This window comes from Lithobates pipiens, unplaced genomic scaffold (genome assembly GCF_037356315.1).
Source record: "Lithobates pipiens isolate NorthernLeopardFrog02 unplaced genomic scaffold, aLitPip1_a1.2 Scaffold_19, whole genome shotgun sequence".
In the NCBI taxonomy this organism is placed as follows: domain Eukaryota; kingdom Metazoa; phylum Chordata; class Amphibia; order Anura; family Ranidae; genus Lithobates; species Lithobates pipiens.
Window position 1 is genome coordinate 461,484,738 of NW_027507764.1, and position 18,232 is coordinate 461,502,969.

At 43.5% G+C, this 18,232-nt stretch overlaps 1 protein-coding gene across 3 annotated transcripts in view; it reads right to left on the reverse strand.

Moving 5' to 3' along the window:
• Positions 1 to 6,819: 6,819 nt before the first annotated feature.
• The window catches only part of PDE7A (phosphodiesterase 7A), a 183,134-nt gene continuing 171,721 nt past the window's right edge, over positions 6,820 to 18,232 (reverse strand). For all 3 annotated transcript variants that reach the window (XM_077492795.1, XM_077492796.1, XM_077492797.1), the window contains 2 exons: positions 13,239 to 13,319; positions 6,820 to 8,773 (listed from right to left, as the gene is read on the reverse strand). In XM_077492795.1, the coding sequence (XP_077348921.1) occupies positions 8,604 to 8,773; positions 13,239 to 13,319 (251 nt within the window). In that variant the 3' untranslated portion in view covers positions 6,820 to 8,603. The remainder of the gene's footprint in view (positions 8,774 to 13,238; positions 13,320 to 18,232) is intronic.

The following is an 18,232-nucleotide window of genomic DNA, read 5'->3' on the forward strand; positions in this document are numbered from 1 at the left end:
ACACCCACCTCCTTCCTGACCCACACCAGATACAATCATTCAGCAGCCAGGAGGAGAACACCAGCCCTTCGAGGGCTATCAGGGAGGAGGGCGCCGGCATCAGCTACATTTACCAGGCCGGGGGAACCCAGTTGCCATCCATGCTGCCAGGTACGCAGACCTCCTTCCTCTTCTCCTATGGGCAGTCCCAGTTTCAGGGGACTCCGGAGGTGGAGCCCACTGCCTCCGGAGGTGGAGCCCATCTCTCTCTACTGCTGTCCTGGACAGACGACTAGAGAAACAGGGGATATCTCCTAAACCATGCACGTTTAGTAGATATCCAGGGTAGCTACAGGTGAGCCTTATTATAGGCTTACCTGTAGTCAAAAGTGGATTTCAAGGGTTTACAACAGGGATATGGAATTAGACCTCCAGCTGTTGTAGAACTAAAACTCTAAGACATAGCAAGGCTGACAGCCACAAGCATGACACCTAGAGGCATGATGGGACTTTTTAGTAGTTTTGCAACAGCTGGAGGTCCACTAATTGCATATCCCTGAATTAAAACCACTTTAAGATTGTCTCTGTGCAACTTCTTGCATCCCATGATGCCTTGCTGTTCTCCCCCTCCCCCCCGTGCACTCTGTACTTCTGCGAGTAGCCCCCCCCCACCCCCCCCCCCCCCCTTTACTTTGTTAGGGAAAAATGAAACCTTGACAAATCTACCGAGTTATAGTGGAACATGAAGCAGGTTGTGGCTCTACTGTGACTTTAACCCCTTTTCTACATGGGTTTTTTTTTATTTCACATATTTAAATCCACTTGCTTTTTTTTGCTAGACAATTACTTAAAGAGGGAGTCCGCGTTTTTTTTTTTTTTTTTTTTAAAAGCCAGCAGCTACAAATACTGCAGCTGCTGACTTTTAAAATAGTGACACTTACCTGTCCAGCGCGCCCGCGATGTCGGCACCCGAAGCCGATCTCTCGATCGTCTCTCGGGTGCTGCCGCCGCCATCTTGGGTATGGGAATCAGGAAGTGGAGCCTTTCGGCTTCATTTCCCGGTTCCCTACTGAGCATGTGCGAGCCGCGCTGCGCAAGAAGGATGGACCCGCTGCCTCTGGGATCTGTGTGTTTCCCAGCAGGCAGCGGGGGACTTTCAGAAAGGGGCGTAATCTACGCCCCTTTCCGCAGAGGGGTATCCCAGAAGTGGGTGCAGATACCTGTACTGTACAGGTACCTGCACCCCCCCTCCCCCCTGAAAGGTGCCAATTGTGGCGCCGGAGGGGGGGGGGAGGATTCCAATGAGCGGAAGGTCCACTTTAGGGTGGACCTCAGCTTTAACCCCCAAATTTTATTTGGTAGTTGCATTTTTTTTTTATTTTTTTTTTATGATGAATAGTCGCATGGGAAAAAAAAATACATTACACATGAACTGTAGTGCACATAATATCCAATTGTTTTGTAAAATATAAAAGATGGGGTTGTTTTTAGTGAATAGATACTTAGCATGTCAAGCCTGTGTAAATGGTGGAATATAGAGCTTTTCTTTATATCCACTTATGGTGGAAGGAAGAAAATTGAATCATCTGTGAGCTGCCTAAATGGAGCTAGCATCCAAAGTTCTTCCAAACTAGATGGTTATTTAAAAAGAAAAAAAAAGAAAAAAATGGATTTGTCCCACAGTGAATTATCCACCTAGGATGGAATTTCCTTTTTCACATCAAGAAAAAAGGAATTTTGACTGTAAATTCGATCTCCTGCAGTATGGAAGGATGAAAAAACATCCTTGACCACCTGAACCCCCTCATCATGAGGGATTGAGTTATATAGTGCTTCTAAATCAATGGCAACAAAGCTCCACCTGAACATGCATACCGTCCAATATTTAAATCTCTTATGTACTTAACATGGGGGCAGTCCTATCTTAACTGATGTAACCCCCCCCTCTCTGCTATAGGCAAGCCAGTTAGTCCCAAAGCAGTGTACAAAATTGTAACATGCAAAACTCAAGAGGTGAATGCTGTGACCATCAGTGAACTCAAAGGAATTGTATGGTGAGAAAAAATAAAAATAAAAATAAATACAAAAAAAGCTTCTCTTACATTCAATGACAAACAGCTCTGCTATTTTTGAGCATAGGGATGTCCCAAAACAGTACCTCAATGAGGGGTGGGCAAACACACAAACCGGAGCAGCCAGGTAAAACGCCAACCAGAGAGAAGAGATGGTGACCCGTAAAAGGGCAAACTGAGAAAGCATAAGCAAGCAGAGGGTATCCCAAATACGAAGAGAAGCTTTGGGAGGACTGAAGGAATCAAGTCCAGGTCCCAAGGGAGCAACAAGGAACATACAGGAGGAGCAACATGGCAAATCCCTTGAATTAAGGTACAAAGCAAGGAGTGCGTGGCTAAGGGTGGGTGAAAGAATATCATCAGAGCAGAAACCTGGCCTTTAAAAAAAATGATACTCAGGCAACCTTTTGCTTACCCACCCTGTTGGAGAAAGGTCAAAACCCAAACCACTAAGAAGAAGCTTAGATGGGCACCTAAAGACTTGCACTACGCGATACAAGTCTACTAGGTGCGATGTGCTATCTTATGAGAGGTAGATTTGTATATTTCCAACACTGTAGCGATCCCCCCCGAATCCCAACAACCCTGTCTCTCAGAACCTAGCTTTCAATAGCCACGCCATCAAAACAAGAGATGGAAAAAACAGGGTGCTCGATTAGCCCTTTGGGCAGAAGAGCCTCTCAAAGAGGCAGCCATTAGGAAGCGACTGCAACCATCCACAACACATTAGCTTAGTATGGGCAAGGAGGCCATACTGGAGCCACTAGAATCCCTTTGGTCTCTAGCTGGCGCAGCAAAGGAAGGAGTCTTAGAAGAGGAAATGCGCAAAAGAGGCGAGTAGAGCCAATCATAAAAGAGCTACCAACACAAAACAGATAAAGCATTGCATAGATCAGGGATATGCAATTAGTGGACCTCCAGCTGTTGCAGGGTCGCATGAGGCATAGCAAGACTGACAGCACACAAGCACAACACCCAGAGACAGAGGCATGATGGGACTTTTGCAACAGCTGGAGGTCCGCTAATTGCATATCCCGGGCAGAACTCCAGCTTTTCCTCCCCAAAACAGATGCATTGTGTCTGTAAATAAAGCGAGTGTGAAAGACAAAGCATGAAGAGCCACCTGAGTGTAGTTTTAAAATAAACAGTTTACTCACAAGATTAAGAGCAGTCACTGAAACAAAGTACAAACAACAGCTCCAATCCATCCTACAGACAATCGGGCTGCACACAGGGGACACAGACACTGGACATCGTCCAGCCTCTTCACAGCACCAGAGAAGCCGGAAGAACCGCAGCGGACCGCAGGGTGGATGTGACAACACCATAGGCGGCCAGCAGACACACAGGAAGAGCACACTGTAATAAACAGGCTACGCGCTCGGACTTTGCTCCCAGCTATGCAAACTGTAACTATGGGCCACTAGGAACATCTGTACGTGTCGTCCAGCAACCCCTTTGCCGCCCATGTGTTTTTTTTTTTTAAATGGGCCTTCACCCATGTTGCAGACTCAGACTCACTAGCATTTTGGATCTAGAATTATGCCATGAGAACAGTGCCATCTATGCTAAGAATTCCGTCAAACCAACCGTAGACAACTCCTCCATACATTTCCGTAGTTGCCACCATCCTAGATGGGTTAAAACATTCCCTGTAGTCAATTTAGCTGGTTGCAAAAAAAAAAAAAAAAAATTGTACCTGCGATTCAGATTATGCTGCCCACAGGCAATTACTGGATAAAGGATACCCCTCCACACTAGTTGTTGAGGCCTTTCAACGGTATCTGAACCTAGCTCCTAGCCAGTCTAAAAACAATCTTCGTTCAATATAGTGCAACCCATCAGGTTTCACACTAAATACAAAAAATGCAAAACATCCTGGCAAACCACTGGGCCATATTACTTAAAGACCCCTACCTAAATGGCACCCTGACAACCAAACCAAAAGTATCATAGGAAAGAATGGAACATCGAGTAAAATAGCCCGAAGTAAAGTTAAAACTACTGCCACCATTCATTCTTTGACACAATTCCCACTAGTAGGGATGTACCAGTGTAAAAAGGCTCTGTCTCACTTGCCCATTTGTACAGCATGGTCAAAAGACTATGTGAAAGAAGACCTACAGTATTCAAGCGTTCTAGAATTGTTCTACCGAGTTTGTAGTTTATTCTCTCCATGTGGTCTCTTCTACGTAGGTAGAACAATTAGAACTCTTATGCCCTGTACATACGATCGGACTATCCGGCGGACCAGAGTCCGCTGGACAATTCAACCGTGTGTGGGTTCCAGTGGAATTTTTCTTCCCAAAAGTCCAGCAGACTTTGAAAGAAGACTTGACTCAAAATTGTCCACTGGACTCGGCTTTCAAGCAGTCCATCCGCTCGTCTGTGCGCTAGTCCCCCCGACTTTCCAAATGAACGGACTTGCCCACGCACGGACTAAAGTCCATTCATTTTGAACGTGACTTCAGGTACGACGGCGCCCCCTTTCCCCAAAGCACCCACCCACCATGTTGAGGGCATGCGGCCTGGTACGGTTCAGGAGAGGGCGCTTGCTCATCCCCACCCCCTTTCCTGACAGGCCAGGCTGCGTGCTCGGATAAGGGTCTGGTATGGACTTTGGGGAACCTCTTGACGTTTTTTGGCGTAGGGGGTTACCCTAAAAACCCATACCAGGCGACGGGGCTTGCAAGGTGTCAATCTCTCCAATGGAGGCGGCGAGATAGATTTCCTTCTCTAGTCCAGTTGTACCTGAAGTAACGTTCAAAATGAAGTGACTTTAGTCCGTGCGTGGGCAAGTCTGTTCATTTGGAAAGTCCGGCAGATTGTCCGCCGGAAAATCCGTTCGTGTGGTTGTGTGTGTGCGCAAGTCTGCTCGTTTGGAAAGTCCGGCGGATAGTCCGATCGTGTGTACAGGGCATTAGAAAACACTTTCGAGACCATAGGAGATTAATTGAAGGAGGTAAGGACCATCATGGAGTCCCAAAGCATTTCCTACAACATCATAACAAATCCACCTCTGGCCTGAGGGTTTTGATTATATCGAGGCAGTCCCTGGGACTTCCCCTCTGGCTGAGCATTTCAAACGCTTATGTCAGTGTGAAACCGTCTGGATTTATTCCCTGGGTACCCTCACGTCTGGTAGTCTAAAGAAATTGAGGTTCACTCCTTACTCTGAGCTACTCAACATACCACCCATTCCTGGTATTTGGTCATGTTTCCAACCCATGTTTCTGTGTATATTATCTTTTCGCTTACAGCTTACGCCATTTCACATATATATTTTCCTTTTCCAGAAGACCCTTAAGGTCCCCAACACACTGAAAAATATATAGTTGGGGGGCTCTCCTACTGTTAGTACAATATCCTAACATCTTAGCCATTTGCCCTTGTTAAACATAAAACACGTGCATTTTCATCTATTCGGGAATGGATAAACTTGAGTAATACATCATTTTGTAGTTCACAGATATATCATAACTGTGGTACCCTTGGATAAGCCTTAAAAAGGTTTTATTCTGTTTGACGTGTTGTAACCTCATATAGGGTTTTTTGTCTTGTATATGCTTTTTTATTCTGAGATTATAGTATGGTGTCTACCCACCCCCCCCCCCCCCCCCCCCCTTGCCATATAGTCTCCAACTCACAATTGCTGCTATGAATGCTTCTATCATGTGTCTCTATTTTGGTTTTAAGTTTGTTTTTTGTGGAGTTGCTGGCTATGGTAGTCCCACAACCAGCACTCCACTATAAAACAGATTGCTAGAGCAATACAGCCCCAGGCCTTTAAAAGGAGCTGAAGCTCTGAGCATGTAACCCGTCTATCACAGTGTGCTCTTGTGTCTCCTGGCCACTTCCACACCTCCTGTGACATCACATCTACACTGAAAAACACGGTGGTTCTTCCAGCTTTTCTGGACGCCATCCAGCCACTTCACAGCACCAGTGGCTACTGTGTCCCCTGTGCACAGCACAATGGGATGGATCAGATGCAGCAGGAAGTGGCTGTGGAAGTGACTTAGGCCCCTTTCACACTGCTGTGACTTGAAAGTCACATGATTTTGCCGCTATTGCAGGGAATGCCTGTGTAAACTTGAGGTCTATGCACCTCAACTCACATCAAAGCGGACCAAAGTAGTACAGGGACTACTTTGAAGTCGGTGTGACTTGAAGTCGCACAGATATGAATGGTCATCATTGGGAATCATGGAGTATGGCTTATCATGCGAATCTGATGTCCAAAGTCACACAGCAGGATATACAGAATGTCACATGGCACAAAGCCACAACTAAACACAGCAACATGGTACAAAGGTATGATCTATGCTGGAACTGATCATTTCATTCTGTTCTAGTGAAAAGAAAGTTGGAGTTCAGCTTTAAAGCCAACCTTCATGCAGGTTAAAAAAAATAAAAATAAACCTTTTAAAATCGGAGATGTAATGTTTTTTGTCTTGTGTAATGCTTTGATACACACATGACATCACCCTTGCTTGTAAATATCCCTGCTGCCCACCAGCTCCGCTTTTGGTAAAAAGTACACTTTTGGGTTCTGTAAACTGTATGGCCTTGCAAAATAAAGTAATCTGATATCTAATGAATAGTAGCCATTTATTTTCAAAAGCAACACAAAAAAAAAAAAACACACTTGTTTTTCAATTTATTTTTATTCATCAAAACCGAACAGCAACAGGCACGTATTAAAATGAGTATGGCAAAGCCGTGTACAAATGGCTTCACGCTTAAGCAGTCTCCCCCTGCCCCCCCCCCCCCCCAAAAATGTCTGTTGCAACAAACTGTAAACAGATGATAAACAGTCTTTAACAGCAATACCAAGGAAATTACAAATTAGCTAAAAAAGCACCATTTTTTTTTCTTTTTAAATCTACATAACAGTTGTGCTCACTATACTTAAAACAAAATACAAAATAATGGAATGTTTTAAGTTTAAAATTAGTCCTGCCACTGGTCCTAAAAACAATTCATCGTACAACAAAATCCCACAGAACTGTTTCACTTAAAAATAAAAAACACTAAATAAAAAAAAAAAATAAAAAAAAAAAATAGAAGAAACAGAAAACAAAAAAAGTAACAAAAACAAATACACGTATCAAGAAAAAAAAACAAAAAAAAACACCACGTTTGGTCACTTAGCTTTGTGCATAGATTAAGGCATTTTAGCAATTTGTTACAGTTCACTCATCTTACAGCGGTGATGATTGAACCAAAACTTAGACCACGGGTGGCAGAGTCAGCACAGCAGCTGAGCTGAACCTACAACTCCCACCATCTATAAGACCTTTAAAAATTATGGGAGTTGGCGTTCAGGCAAAAGCTTTTGTGAGGAAGATTCCAAACCCATGGGAGAGACACAAAACCAAATCGCATGCACGCCACAAATACACGCGTGCGCACACACACACACACACACACAATACAGCCCCTCTCACTCAAACACACAGGCACGCTGCAGCAAAAAAGGCATTTGTACCCTTGTCCGAATGACAATTCCCTTCCCTCGTTATTTCAGATTGGCAAATACCCTGAGCTGAATATGGTGTTTACATTAATTTCACCTTTTATGTGCAGTTCAAGTGTTCAGTAGTGAAAAAAAAAAAAAGGAAAAAAATAGCATGCAATGCATTTCACTGTAGCTCTGCTGAACAGCCAGGACACACTCCTTGTACTCTGCTGTGAAATTATTAAAAAAGAAAGCTGAATTCCAACTATGTCTGGATTGAAACCTGGCTGTAAGCTTGCAGAAATATTGCAAAATGGGGGGAGGTTAGAGGTCCATGATAAAGAAAATGGAGTTAGCGGTGTGTCAAGGGTAAGGGAGGATTGCAGTCCACATTTGTTCTCTTAAATAAACATACAAAAAAAAAAAAAAAATCCAGTTAGTGGTTCCTTCACAACCATGCATCAAGGCAAGTTTTCAGTCAGTATTTTCAGTGTATTTGTAAACAGCATTTCTTGCCAAGGCAGCAAAGCAGTGTGGGCACTTCACATTTCCAAGTGAGAATTCAACACAAAGTGGAAGGTAGAAGATCAGTCACTAGATTCTGACAAGATCCCACCAGGCGCTGACAAAAGGTTTCTTCCATATAAAAAAAAAAATAAGAAAAAAAATGAATCTCCCTTTAACGCTACTTAGAAAAAAAATAAGAAAAATGGGGAAGAGGGACCTGTGGCACATAAATAAGAATCTTCCTGCAGTTTTCAGTCATTGCTGTGCTTTGCATATTCAAGCTTTGATACAAAAGCCAACTGAGGTATGTGCATATTGCTCTATGTTCAGGTCATCTCGATGGAAGGGGCAAAAAAACAAAGCAAAAAAAAAAAAAAAAAAGAACGTTAAAGGAAAAAACTTGGAGATAAATAATGCTGGCATTATTTTTCTTAAAGTGTAACCTTGGCAATCAGGCTCAATTGCTTTGTCACCAAGACCCTTTTCTTCTCTCCGATAAATCCACCAAAAGAAAACCCACTGTAATACATGCTCTAGGTTCATGGTGCACAATCTTCCTGAGGTAAAATAAAATAAAAAATAGGTCAGTCATCAAAAGCAGGATCAGCTTCTTCACTACTAGATCGTTCCTGCAGCATTCCCTTCCAGCTGGCTTTATTTAGTCCCACGTGGCCTAGCATGGTCTGTGACAGCCTGGTGTTACTGAACCTGGCCCACTCCACAAACAATGGTTCCACCAAATAGGTGATAAAACCTATACAACAAAACAAAAAGAAAAGACAATTAATTTAAGATTAAAGTTCAAAAATTCTCAATTGGTCACCCTCAGACTCGTTTCCCTCTGGGACCCCAGTAGGTTACTACCTAGCTTTGCTTTATACAGAACACCGTTAACTGATAAAAACTCCTACTTGGGTGTGTAAGGGTAAAGAATAAAAATAAAAAAATAAAACAGACTAGTTTATCAAGAACTAGTTGAATTTCGATCCAATTACAGGCAGGCTGGTTGTACTAAAGTCATCCAATCGACCTCTGTACAACCAGCCTGAAGGCTTTTTTTATTTTTAATGATTACTGCCGGCCCGAGAAACCGCTGATTTAAACTGAAAGCTTACTTGGAATTAAAGGAGTAACTCCACTTTTGTTTAGAAAACAACAATACATTCCCTATGATCTGTATACATTGCAAGAATTTTAACAAACTTTGTCACAGATTCCCACCTTTTGATATTTTTTTAAAAATAGTGTCCATGTGCAAAGTGAATATGAGTGACTATCAATCATCTGCTGCATTCGAGGGTTCTAATGAGGAAAAGCTTCAGGGTCTAAAGCACTCAGGCTTTCACACTGGGGCTGCAGGGTAGGTGTTTTTGAGGCATTTTACAGGTGCTATTTTTAGCCCTTTTAGCCTGAAAAAAACCTTTAGTGTGAAAGGGGTCTTAGCATTCAAATACAATTGGTTTTGTTTAGCAATTGTATACTTTTTTTTAATGTGTAATCTCTTTCTGAAAGTTTCCTTTTGAAATTACAATGCATATCAATTAGACATGTGCAGAGTAAAATATTTCGTTTCGGAATTTCGTTTTCGTCTGAAAACTTAATTTATTTAGTTACTCCCGAAATTCGTTTTTATTTATTTCATTTTTCGTTCAAAAATTGCATTCGTCCGAAAATCCACATGAATCACGGTCGAATCTGTCTTTGAAGGCTTATGGTGTCTGTCGAATGTATAAAGAAGATTCGATGGAGCTAGTATATAGCATACTTTAGAACCCTATTAAAGTCTATGGGACTCCAACGTTCAAAATCTAAAGTGCTCATTTTAAAGGCTAATTTGCAAGTTACTGTCCTAAAAAGTGTTTGGGGACCTGGGTCCTGCCCCAGGGGACATGGATCAATGCAAAAAAAAGTTTTAAAAACGGCCGTTTTTTCGGGAGCAGTGATTTTAATAATGATTAAAGTGAAACAATAAAAGTGTAATATTCCTTTAAATTTCGTAGGGGGGGTTGTCTATAGTATGCCTGTGAAGGGGCGCATGTTTCCCGTGCTTACAATTGTCCCTGCACAAAGTGTCATTTATGCAGGAAAAAAAGTCCTTTAAAATCACTCGCAGCTATTATGAATTGTCGGCTCCCGTAATACAGAGAACACTCATTGAAAGTCATTGATAAAAAAATAAATAAATAAATAAAAAAAAAAGCGTGGGGGTCCCCCAAATTCAATTACCAGGCCCTTCAGGTCTGGTATGGATATTAAGGGGAACCCTGCCTCAAATTTAAGAAAAAATTTGACGTGGGGTTCCCCCTAAATATCCATAACCAGACCCTTCAGGTCTGGTATGGATATTAAGGGGAACCCCGCGTCAAATTTAAAAAAAAATTGACGTGGGGTTCCCCCTAAAAATCCATACCAGACCCTTTATCCGAGCACGCAACCTGGCAGGCTGCAGGAAAAGAGGGGGGGACGAGAGAGCGGCCCCCCCTCCCTCCTGAACCGTACCAGGCCACATGCCCTCAACATTGGGAGGATGCTTTGGGGGTCTGTGACCCCTCAAAGCACCTTGTCCCCATGTTGATGAGGACAAGGGCCTCATCCCCACAACCCTGGCCGGTGGTTGTGGAGGTCTGCGGGCGGGGGGCTTATCAGAATCTGGAAGCCCCCTTTAATAAGGGGACCCCCAGATCCCGGCCCCCCCCCTGTTTGAAATGGTAAGGGGGTACAAAAGTACCCCTACCATTTCACAAAGAAAGTGTAAAAAATGTTTAAATAAAACACACACTTTTGAAAAATTCCTTTATTAAAAATAAAAAAATAAAAAAAAAGATTCCAGCGGCGGTAATCCACTCTTGCTATCCATCGACGGACGGTCATATCTCCAGCGATGTCTCATGTCATCCAGCGCAGCGCAGCATCCTTCTTCTGTCTCCGTGGAGGAGACACTACAGACATTCCGGCGGCTGACGTTTGTTATATACAGAGGGCGGGGCCACCCGTCACCTGACCCCACCCCCCTCTGACGCAAGGGGAAACCCGGGGTTCCCCGTGACGTAGGGGTGACCCCGCCCCCCTCTGATGTAACGGAAACCTGCCTGTGTTACATCAGAGGGGTGCGGGTCACCCCTACGTCACAGGGAACCCCGGGTTTCCCCTTGCGTCAGAGGGGGGCGGGGTCAGGTGACGGGTGGCCCCGCCCTCCGTATATAACAAACGTCAGCCGCCGGAATGCCTGTAGTGTCTCCTCCACGGAGACAGAAGAAGGATGCTGCGCTGCGCTGGATGATATTAGACATCGCTGGAGAGATGACCGTCCGTCGATGGATAGCAAGAGTGGATTACCGCCGCTGGAATCTTTTTTTTATTTTTTTATTTTTAATAAAGGAATTTTTCAAAAGTGTGTTTGTTTTATTTAAACATTTTTTACACTTTCTTTGTGAAATGGTAGAGGTACTTTTGTACCCCCTTACCATTTCAAACAGGGGGGGGGGCGGGATCTGGGGGTCCCCTTATTAAAGGGGGCTTCCAGATTCTGATAAGCCCCCCGCCCGCAGACCTCCACAACCACCGGCCAGGGTTGTGGGGATGAGGCCCTTGTCCTCATCAACATGGGGACAAGGTGCTTTGAGGGGTCACAGACCCCCAAAGCATCCTCCCAATGTTGAGGGCATGTGGCCTGGTACGGTTCAGGAGGGAGGGGGGGCCGCTCTCTCGTCCCCCCCTCTTTTCCTGCGGCCTGCCAGGTTGCGTGCTCGGATAAAGGGTCTGGTATGGATTTTTAGGGGGAACCCCACGTCAATTTTTTTTTGAATTTGACGCGGGGTTCCCCTTAATATCCATACCAGACCTGAAGGGTCTGGTTATGGATATTTAGGGGGAACCCCACGTCAAATTTTTTCTTAAATTTGAGGCAGGGTTCCCCTTAATATCCATACCAGACCTGAAGGGCCTGGTAATTGAATTTGGGGGACCCCCACGCTTTTTTTTATTTATTTATTTATTTATTTTTTTATCAATGACTTTCAATGAGTGTTCTCTGTATTACGGAGCCGACAATTCATTATAGCTGCGAGTGATTTTAAAGGACTTTTTTTCCTGCATAAATGACACTTTGTGCAGGGACAATTCTAAGCACGGGAAACATGCGCCCCTTCACAGGCATACTATAGACAACCCCCCCCCCTACGAAATTTAAAGGAATATTACACTTTTATTGTTTCACTTTAATCATTATTAAAATCACTGCTCCCGAAAAAACGGCCGTTTTTAAAACTTTTTTTTGCATTGATACATGTCCCCTGGGGCAGGACCCGGGTCCCCAAACACTTTTTAGGACAGTATCTTGCAGAATCTTTTCTCTCTGTCAAATCTTTTTTCTCTGTCGAATATTTTCTCTATATAATCTTGGACTAATAGAGGTAAGGTTAGGCACATTCGAACACAGGTTCTATAGACACAGATTGTTGTCAGAGTCATGTCGAATCTCCTATTCTATATCGAACTGTTGTAACAATGAAAACGAAAATAAAGCATTTATTTATGTCGGATCTTTCGTTTTTCGGATTTTGTGCTTTCGTTATCGTTTGTCAAAACGAAAACAAAAATAGCTGAAATTCGGACGAAAATGCATTCGGACGAAAACGAATGCACATGTCTAATATCAATACAAATGCCACTATAAATCACAAAATATCCTTACAATAAATAGAAAAGCATCATCCTTAGAATATTAAAACAAATTACATAAATCTATTGAACACAATTTTAAAAGTCTTTTTCCATTTAAAATGCGAGTCTCGTACGTAACCATCAGCAGTGTTCCAATTAAAAAAGGTTTGTGTTATCCTTTAGTTATTGCCAGTACAACTTTGAGAGCCAGGATTTAAGCAATTTACACTTAGAAGATATATATTCTAGTGCTGGTAATGAACCAGTGTGAATTTCTGTCTTCCTACAGAGAATCCAGCTGGGGTGGGGGGACAGTAATGCTTAGCATTAAGCTGTGCATTTTCAAGCTATGCAATAGCCATGAAATTGCTGTGATTCTATAAGGCTATTTTCCAGTTATTTATACAGCGTTTCATGCTACTTATGTGTTAAGAATTACCTTGCAAAGTTACATACTGTATAATCAAATCCTGTTTTCAGTACACTAACTCTGCAACCAAGTACAAATAAAGAACGTAAATAAAAAGTAATGTGCTGCCACATTTGTTGCTTCTTACCGATCTGGATGTTGGCTATGTTGGATGTATTCCTATCACACAGCGGACTGAGGTCCAAGTTACACTTCCTTTCCACGTCCCCTAATAAACAGATGATATGTTAAATATTCAATTTTCGTCATGCTCTACAAAATTTAGCTCTATAGGTTTTAATAGCTAGAGGATTTTGAATGAAAGATGCGTCCTAAAAATCTTTAGCAAAGCTTCTAGAAAGTAGGTCTTGGATTGTGCTCTGATACACACACCCCCCCCCCCCCGCTATTACCAGCAATCAGACGGGCATGCAATTGCTCCCCAGGCCGCTCTGATGTCCTGTACAAAGGCCGCTGAGCTGGCCGTATGTGGCAGCTCAGGTGGCGGGCATAGTGAGGATGCATTTGATGTTTTTTCTGTATTCTTTAGTTTGCTTGCGCCCCCCAAAAAATATTTAGCACCAGCCGCCACTGCACCAGTGTGAGCCCAAAGGCTTGTACTCTTAGCAGGCACTGCCACTCCACTGAAAAGTGATCAATGCTCAGGTCACTTTTCAGAGGCATTTGACAGGCAGTGAACGGTTGATATCCAATTTCCTCCCTGCCTGTTTTAACCTCCTAAATGCCAGCCCCTCCAGGTAATTCACTTTGAACTCCACCTTATTTCCATTACCTACAGAGTATTGAATGTTCTCTCAGCTTATTCTTTGCACATCTAATACATAGAGGTGTGGAAATAAGATGGAGTTCAAAGTAAATTTCTGTACCTAAGTGGATCACCCCTTTCAGAAGGTTTAAGGATATTATTAAAAATTCAGAGACTAGTGGACTTAGGCCACCGTCGACAGACTGAAATTTCTGTTGAATTGGCAGAATTTCAATCTAATAATGTGAAGACAGTTATACAGAATTCGATCAAGTGACTTCAGTACAACCCGCGTGTCTTTTTTTGTCGATCCCTGCTGGCTGCTATAGCTTCTGGCAGCGATCACTGTATTCTGATGGCTCGGAAACGTTCACCTCAGAGCACACACTGACACATGGTGGATGAAGCTAAGGGGAAAATACTGGGAGTATGCGATTATAGACCGCCTAACCTGAGGGAGGAAGGGGAGACAGATCTCCCATCACAATTTGGATTAGCAGCAAGGATGGGAAGTGTTATCATAATGGGGGATTTTAATTATCCAGATAGACTGGGTGGAGTGAACCGCGCATTAATCGAAGGCTCACCACTTCCTAAATGTCTTGCAGGACAATTTTATGGGTCAAATGGTAGATGCACCAACTAGAAATAAAGCATTACTGGATCTACTGATTACCAACAATACAGACCTGATCACAGATGTGGAAATACGGGGCAATTTAGGGAACAGCGATCACAGGTCAATTGGCTTCCGTATAAATCACACAAATGGGAAACATAAGGGGAATACAAAGACACTGAATTTCAAAAGAGCCAACTTCCTTAAGCTATGAACCTTACTAGAAGGCATAAATTGGGATAAAATCTTAGGAATAAAGAGCGCAGGGAGAGATGGGTTTCCTTTAAGGGCATATTAAATAAGGGCATTAGCCAATGCATCCCATTGGGTAATACATTTAAAATAGTGAACAAAAGTCCTGGATGGCTTAACTCCAATGTAAAAATGCATATAAAAGCAAAAAGAGAAGACCTTCAAAAAATACAAGGTTGAGGGATCATCATCCAGCATTTATAAAGAATGCAAAAAGATATGCAAGGGTGCAATAAGGACGGCTAAGATAGAACATGGAAGACACATAGCGGAGGAGAGCAAAAAAAAAAAAAAAAAAATCAAGAAATTCTTTAAGTATGTAAACCGTAAAAAAGGGAGGACAGACCATATTGGCCCCATAAAGAATAAGAAAGGACATCTGGTTACAAAGGATGGGGAGATGGCAAAGGTTTTGAATTCATTCTTCTCTTCAGTAACCAAAGCTGCAGTGTTTATCCTCATGACACCTCCATGGTTAACAGAGGACAGAATTAAAATTAGACTTGGGAAACTTAACATTAATAAATCACCAGGACCAGATGGCTTGCACCCGAAGGTACTTCGGGAACTCGGTCAAGTAAGTGCCAGACCATTGTTCCTAATTTTTACTTACAGTCTACTGACTGGAATGGTACCAGCTGATTGGAGAAAAGCCAATGTAGCACCAATATTTAAAAAGGGCCCAAAATACATCCCTGGGAATTACAGACCAGTTAACCCAACATTATGTAAACTCTTAGGAGGTGATAAGGGACTATATACAAGATTTTAGTAATGATAGGGGTATCATTAGCAGTAATCAACATGGATTCATGAAGAATCATTCTTGCCAAACCAATCTACCAACCTTCTATGAGGAGGTGAGTTGCCAGCTAGATAAAAGAAGGCCCATAGACATGGTTTATCTGGATTTTGCAAAAGCATTTGACAGTTTCCCATAAACTTTTACTGTACAAAATAAGGTCCATTGGCATAGACCATAGGGTGAATACATGGATTGAAAACTGGCTACAAGGGTGAGTTCAGAGGGTGGTGATAAATGGGGAGTACTCAGAATGGTCGGGTGAGTAGTGGGGTCCCCCAGGGTTCTGTGCTGTGACCATTCCCATTTAATTTGTTCATAAACGACATGGAAGATGGGGCAATCTCTAATAACTTCTTCGCAGGATGTGGAAATCTTGCAAAAAGATCTGAACAAATTAATGGGGTGGGCAACTACATGGCAAATTAGGTTCAATATAGAGAAATTTAAAAATGCATTTGGGTGGCAAAATAATGAATGCAATCTATACACTGGGGGGAGAACCTCTGGGAGAATCTAGGATGGAAACGGCCATGCGGGTCCTAGTAGATGATAGGCTCAGCAATGGCATGCAATGCCAAGCTGCTGCTAACAAAGCTAACAGAATATTGGCATGCATTAAAAGGGATCAACTCCAGAGATAAAACGATAATTCTCCCGCTCTACAAGACTCTGGTCCAGCCGCACCTAGAGTATGCTGTCCAGTTCTGGGCACCAGTCCTCAGAAAGGATGTACTGGAAATGGAGCGAGTATAAAGAAAGGCAACAAAGCTAATAAAGGGCCTGGAGGATATTAGTTATAAGGAAAGGTTTGCAAGCACTGAACTTATTCTCTCTGGAGAAGAGACGCTTGAGAGGGGATATGATTTCAATATACAAATACCATACTTGTGATCCCACAATAGGGATAAAACTTTTTTGCAAAAAGGGAGTTTAACCACTTCCCGACCAGCGCACGACGATGTACGTTGACAGAATGGCACGGGCAGGCATATTGGCGTACATGTACGTCCAATATTCGTTGCCGCCGTGCCATCGGGAGCGCGCCGCCGGCGGCGCGCTCCCGCGCTGGTCGGGACCCCCGTGAGTCCAGTCGCGGGACCCGCGGACTCGATCGCCGCGGGCATCCCCGCGATCGTCTCACGGAGCGGCCGAATGGAGGAAATGCTGTATAAACAACATTTTTCCATTCTGCCTGGCAACTAGTGATTGGAGCAGAGATCAGTGTACACTAAATGAAAGCCCAACCCCCCCACAGTTAGTAACACACCCCTAGGAACACTTAACCCCTACACTGCCACCCACTGGTTAACCCTTTCACTGCCAGTGTCATTTACACAGGAATCACTGCATTTATATAGCAGTGATTACTGTATAAATGACAATGGTCCCAAAAATGTGTCAAAAATGTCCGATGGGTCCCCCACAATGTCGCAGTCACAATAAAAATCGCAGATCGCCGCCATTACTAGTAAAAAAAAAAATAATAAAAAATTATTAATAAAAATGCTATAAAACTATCCCTATTTTGTAAACGCTATAACTTTTGCGCAAACCAATCAATAATCGCTTATTGCGATTTTTTTTTACCAAAAATATGTAGAAGAATACGTATCGGCCTAAACTGAGGGAAAAAAATGTTTTTTTATATATTTTTGGGGGATATTTATTATTACAAAAAGTAAAAAATAATGCGTTTTTTTCAAAATTATCGCTCTATTTTTGTTTATAGCGCAAAAAATAAAAACCGCAGGGGTGATCAAATACCACCAAAAGAAAGCTCTATTTGTGGGAAAAAAAGGACGTTAATTTTGTTTGGGAGCCACGTCGCACGACCGCGCAATTGTCAGTTAAAGCGACGCAGTGCCGAATCGCAAAAAGTGGTCTGGTCTTTGACCAGCAAATTGGTCCGGTCTGAAAGTGGTTAACAAGACTCGTGGCCACTCACTAAAATTAGAAGAAAAGAGGTTTAACTAGTTGCTGACCGCCGGCCGTCAAATGATGGCCAGGCGGCGCACCTATTGTGGCGGGAGGCCGTCATATGACGGCCTCCCGTTTAAACAGGGAATGTGCGCGATCCTGCGCGCGCATCCCTGTTTCTTCGGTGGCGGCGTGTAACGGAGACACCGCTCGCCACCGAAGGGGGTGAACAGCCATTCGTTATGGCTGTTTACCACGTGATCGGCCGTGATGAAGTCACGGCCGATCACAGATGGTCACACCCCGAACTTGCACGGCGCATGCGCGCGATCGCACGTCGGTGGCGGCGTGTTCCCCGGGAACACTGCTCGTCGCCGACGCTGGTAAACAGCCATTGGCCGGCTGTTTACCCACGTGATCGGCTGTGATCCTTTCACAGCCGATCACAAAAATGTAAACAAACTGCGGTAACGGGATGTTACCGGGTTCTCCTCCTCACACACCGATCGTGTGTGAGGAGGAGATTGCGGTAACATCTCGTTACCGCATACAGTGTACACCAATCATACTGATTGCCCCCCCCAATAAAGAGGACCTGTCACCACCCCTCATAGTACCTGTCAATCACAGTCCATCAGAGTACCTGTCACGGCCCATCAGGGTACCCGAGTACCTGTCACGGCCCATCAGGGTACCCGAGTACCTGTCACGGCCCATCAGGGTACCCGAGTACCTGTCACGGCCCATCAGGGTACCCGAGTACCTGTCACGGCCCATCAGGGT